Source organism: Erpetoichthys calabaricus, chromosome 4 (genome assembly GCF_900747795.2).
Source record: "Erpetoichthys calabaricus chromosome 4, fErpCal1.3, whole genome shotgun sequence".
NCBI classification, from domain to species: Eukaryota; Metazoa; Chordata; class Cladistia; order Polypteriformes; family Polypteridae; genus Erpetoichthys; species Erpetoichthys calabaricus.
The window spans coordinates 137,303,883-137,309,882 of record NC_041397.2 but is presented as its reverse complement, the minus strand read 5'-3'; the positions used below and the strand labels follow the sequence as shown (position 1 = coordinate 137,309,882).

Below are 6,000 nucleotides of genomic sequence, written 5' to 3'. Positions count from 1 at the left end.
AATATATTATACCTAAAACTTAATATTTAATCAATATACTTTTTGGCTTAACTTATTGTAAATCTTTTCAAATATTTTTACTCGATTTACACGGCTTTATTTTTCTTACACCAGGAGTGCTAATACTGTAATCATTGAATTATAAAAAAACTTATTCTCCCAGGCTTTTTACTTTTGTTGTCTTTCCCGCCTCCCCGCTTTGCCTCCTCCCCATACTCACGCCCCCTTATTTTTTGGTAACGCCCATGTTCTTTGGTTGACGGGAGGGTGCGTAGACGGAAGGTCTGGGCTGGTTTACGACAGTTTTTCCTAGTTTACGGTAAGCAGCCTTGACGTGGATGTCAGTAGCAATGGCGGAGGCAGAAGAGCAAGTCCTCCAGGGCAGCTGGTAAGAGGAAATGCTCTTCCTAGTGTTTGAATTAAATGGAACCGTATGGATTTCTGTTACTTAGAGTAGAGGGCAAAGTGTTTTGTTCCAATGGAACACTTTTCTTTTTCTTTCTAATTCATATAGCCTGCCTATTTCTCTGATTTGGCGTTTCTGTTTTGTGATGTGATTTACCGTCGAAAACAAATCAATTCCCCATTGAACTGGTCGTGGTTTTGTATAGATTGTCTGTCGCAGTTTAAAGGAGCGGAGTTCGGGAGAGGGCAATACCATCTTCTTACGAGTAAGAAGAAGCAGTCCTTGTAGTCGAGCTTTACGTTGTGCCACGATCTTATCCTATGTTCTAAATGCGTTTACTGACATTTAAATATGAGATGCGGTTTTGCTTTTCCTTCAAAAGACCCAACATGAAGTGACAGAAACGGATGTTTGACGTGGTTTTCATTCTCAGTATATTTGATTGGGTGTTGACAGTATTTAGACAAAATTCCATTGTTTGGAGGGTATAGGCTGCGATGTTTAATATCGTATCAGAATGTGTGTCCGTTGGTCCTTAAGAGAAGAACTTGATCGGTCGACCGTTGTATCTGACAGGACCTGTGCTGTACTGTCCAGGTGACATAGTTTCTATTCTAATGTTCGGTCGAATGGAGTTGCACTTTTTGGAAGAAAGGTTAGGCTGTACTATTAAATGCACACTTGTCTTGTTTATGCTGCCGCTTTTATAAAAACGTGTTGTTATGTAAAACGAGTCAAATATACTTTATACTGAAATCTAAACACCTCAGAAGTACCCTATAGCTAGATAAGCATTTTACAGAGTGACTGTAAGGGCATTTATTTGTTCCCAAAATACTGATGGTGCTGTAAATAAATTAAAAAAACAAAACAAAACAAAAAAACCCACAGCAGCGTCTAGAGACCTCGTTTTTTGGCAGTCAAATAACCCACTTCATCTTTTAATTCCTTTCGCATCTGGAAACTTAAACTATTTATGCCGAGTTAGGCAGAGCAGGTGGTGCTGGAACTGTGAAATTAAGAAATCATGGTGAATTCAAAATCCTGTAACCTAAGGAAAACTTCTGTAGCCAAGCATTTAAATAAAAAATAAAATTAATGAAAATGTCAAATACAGTACTTGAAAGTTATAGAAATGGTCAACCAGTATAACTGCAGTATATTCAGTTTTAGATGAATATAGAAATACAATATTACATTTTATCTTTGCATACTTTAACCTAATTATTTTTTTAATTAACCCAAACAATTTTTTGATGAAATATTGTATTCATTAAAAAAAAAAATTCCCAGTAGTGATTAATACACATAATTATTAATAGCTGCAGCATTTGTTTTCAAAGTGCAGCAGCATCAATAGTGGAGGGCAACTGCAATATGCCTTTTGACAACAGTGCATTACATCCGTCAGATTAGACAGTTTGATTATGGATCTTTGGAAGATTTTTTACTTTCATGTGGAATTTTAAATATTGTACCTGTTATTTCAGAGAAATTAGCATATAAATGTAGTCATCTGAGAGCTGTAGTGCAGCAAGTAATGTATAGCACAATGAGTTTTTGCTGTTGTAAGAAAATAAAGTTCCCAATAAATTGACAATACGCATTTTGAAGCTGTATGACAATATTAACTTAACTTTTACACTTTGGTTGTTGGGTTGCTTTTGCATTTTTAGCATGTGTTAAAATAACAAGCAAAAGTAACATTTTCCATCACAGCTTAGTCTTTTTGTTTCCCTCCCTCAATGACGAATATATACTGCATGTATTGTGTCTGGGATGACAAACTAGCACCATCAGTTGTGTGGCTTTGTCATTCATTATAATGTTCTAAAATCACTGGAAGTCACTTCTCCCATATTGATTCACTCAGCTCTTCCTTTATAAAACATAAAATCTTTAGACTTTCACAGTTCACCCATCCCTTCACTGTCCTTCCATCCATTAAACTGTTTAGGTCAATCAAGCACAGTTCTACTAGATTTAATTAGAGTACTCGATGAGGTGTGAGCAATATAATTTCATGTACGATAATACTGGTATAATTGCAGAGATGGTGAGATTTTGTAATATTTCAATAATGTGACCTCAGTACAATGGGCATCACATTTAAAAAAAAAAAAAATTAAAAATGGGTATTTTCCATGAGATGTGAGGGTTTAAGTTATGAGTTACCACATTCACAAGGAGTTTAATGTAAACCCTTTATCAAGTAACAAGACATCATCTTTGCAGATACTGGAAATAATGTGGAATTTTCTGTTGAGAGCTGCACACAGCTGTTTGAAAGAAAGATACGAGGAGCTCAGCATGCCACCATCTTATCATTCTTTCATGCAGGTAATCCACCTTGGTGGTCTTTTTCAAATTTTGGTATTGTTCTCCTAATGCAATTGAATGATAGAGGCAGAAAACATGCACAATCCAGCAGTGCAGGTCAACGAACACAGTGAATTTCATCTTCATCTTTTCATTTTCTATCACCTTCCAGTTCCCATTTACAATCACAAGCCAGCAATAATACTGCTACATCCTTTGCCACCCTCATCTGTTCACTTTGTTCTTAATTTGTTTAGTGAATGTGATGTTTAGGATGACCAAGTTACATTTTTCTTTTGCTGGATATGCCTTTTTTTTAAGGTTTATAATATCAATCTGGTTAGGATATTTAAACTTCCTTATACTGTCTGGGATGTAGTTTAGATTGTTACTCACTCTGGGTAAAAAACCTAGGCCTACATATTTAATTTGTTCCATTCATTGCTGGTGGATGCTTTAATCTTGCACACAGTTTTACCATGCTTTATTTTTAGAGACTGGACTTGTGACATTTCACTATCCCGCTTTAGTTAGGTAATGTGAGTTTCTGATTGTCATTTGCATTTTTATAGGCTAAGTAACATTTCTGGCAGATGTAGTTCAATTTTTTATGTTATGCAATTGTCTGAGGTGAAAGGTCAGCATTACATCTCAACTTAGAGAATTCAAGTATCACTATTTTGTCCAAATTTAGACTCGGATCTCCAACGTAATTGGGCATTCACATGAGATTTCTGACTTGGAAACTAAGACTTCCTGTTTATCCAATAGCATTTGAATGTATCTTTAGTGTTCTACTTGGCAAACTTGCTAGGAAATGCAAAAGGGTTTGAATAAAAAAAAAAAAAAAAAAAAGGCACAAATGGCAATTTCACTTTGTTGGCAGCTAAGAGGATGAGAAAGAGCTATGTTATGATTGAACACTATATCTTAGGAACAAAAGATGCCTGTACATTTGCAGACAAGTTAAAAAATAAGCACCAATGTTTTCAATCTGCTCACAAAGAGTCAAAATCTGAATGTACTGTCCTTAAAGTGTCCCTAATGTGGCCTGTTTGTAAAGTATCAGTATCAAGTAGGCAAGAAACAATACGCTCGGCTCATGATACAATTCATATTCCGATTCAGGCTTGACCATACAGTATTACATGATGTGAAATTTTCATAAAAGAAATTAATGCTTAATATTACTTGTGAGACAATCATAAATTAATACACTGCAAAATAAATTAAAATTAGTGCAAAAGTGATCAAATTTAATGTACATTTTTGTAATTTTACTTTTTTATTAAAATAATAAGTATTAAAATACAATGTTTGCACTGTAGTAACAAGATGTGTTGCATGTTGAATAGCAAATGCAATTTAGAATTTCACTGTACTTGTACATGTTACACTAATCACCCTAAAAAACTATAATATAAAGTTCCTATAGTGGGAAACCATCCAAATTTAAAATGATCTTTTTGTTTTCTGAGTTAGCATTTAACTTTGCTCCTACAATGGCTGTTCTTTTATTGCATGACTAGCAAAATACCCGCGCTTCGCAGCGAAGAAGTAGTGTGTCAAAGAGGTTATGTAAACATATATATACATATACATATATACATATATATACATATCTACATATACATATATACATATATATACATATCTACATATACATATATACATATATATATACATATACACATCCACATATATATACATATATATATACACATACATATACACACATACATAAACACACACATATACATATATACATACATACATAGTGCGTTGTAACACGGGCTGTGATTGTTACATGGGAGGGAGATGACAAATCACAGCTTCCCGCTTTCTAATCGGGCCTGTGATTGGTGCTTTGACTGATGCCTAGATCCCACAGTATGTCCCCTTAGGAGAGGCGTTAGGCAAGTGTAATTGAATAGTGGTGCTGCAAGTTTAGCTTTACACCTGTTTTTAAGGCTTATTGACTGAAAGGGGCTTTCATGAAAAAACTTAAGGCTTTGCTACAGGATACACCCTCCACAAGTTAAGGAAGTAAAAATAAAGTTATATATTTCTGTTTTATTTAAACCTTTTAAGTTTGTATGCGGGCGGCATGGTGGCGCAGTGAAAGGTGCCAGTTAGGAGACCCGGGTTCGCTTCCCTGCGTGGAGTTTGAATGTTCTCCCCGTGTCTGTCTGGGTTTCCTCTGGGTACTCCGGTTTCCTCCCACAGTCCAAAGACATGCAGGTTAGGTGCAATGGCGATTGTAAATTGTCCCTGGTGTGTGTGGGTGTGTGCGCCCTGCGGTGGGCTGGCACCTTGCCCGGGGTTTGTTTCCTGCCTTGTGCCCTGTGTTGGCAGGGATTGGCTCCTGTATTTAGGATATAGCGGGTTGGATAATGGATGGATGGACATTTGTATGCATAGCCCCATTTGCCCGTTTTTGTCTTTTTTCTTTCTTCAGTAATATTTCAGCAAACCCGGAGCTTGTCAGTTCAAATCCTGGTACTGACATCACTGTGTGACCCTGAGGAAGTCACTTCACCTGCCTGTGCTGCAAGAAACAAAAGTAATGTAACAAATTGTACCTGAGATGTTGCAAGTTGCTGGAATAAAGGCATAAGTAAAATAGATAAATATGTATTATACACATAGGAACTATTCATTTATTTTCAGTTAAGTCATCTGCAGCAAACCTTTATAAATGAGGGTTTCTCCTTTTTAGATAGTGCAAACTGTTTCTTCTTCATTGAGGTTTTCTCTTGGAGACCTTTTTTCATTTCATTGAAAATTAAAGCAGCAGCTGCCAAAATATGTAGCTTTCTTATTAATTTTTCAACATTGTGTAAAATAACTTTATAAAGTAACATGAAAGGTTTAAATACTGGTTATCCTTTTACACTAAAATATTACTAAAGAGATACAAAAAAAAGTAAAATGCATATGTTGTTTTTCTTTAAGGAGATTAAATATTAGTGAAGAAAGAAAAAAAAAAACCAAAACAGCCAAATGGGGCTATGCATACGAACTTAAAAGGTTTAAATAAAACAGAAATACAGTCATCCCTCACCTATTGCGGGGGTTACGTTCCAGAGCCCCCCGCGATAAGTGAAAATCCGCGAAGTACCGACCTATATTTATTTTATTATTTATATATATTTTAAGGCTTTATAAACCCTTCCCACACTCTTATAAACCTTTCTGTCTCTCTTTTTAACCTTTCCCACACTCTTATAAACACTTCCTATGCTCTTTAACACTTTCTACACTCTTAACACCGC

General features: G+C 35.6%; 1 protein-coding gene across 2 annotated transcripts in view; it reads left to right on the top strand.

The window, feature by feature from the left end:
* Positions 1–285: 285 nt before the first annotated feature.
* tbc1d23 (TBC1 domain family, member 23) overlaps positions 286–6,000 on the top strand; it is a 138,544-nt gene continuing 132,829 nt past the window's right edge. For both annotated transcript variants that reach the window (XM_028799836.2, XM_028799835.2), the window contains exon 1: positions 286–388. In XM_028799836.2, the coding sequence (XP_028655669.1) occupies positions 339–388 (50 nt within the window). In that variant the 5' untranslated portion in view covers positions 286–338. The remainder of the gene's footprint in view (positions 389–6,000) is intronic.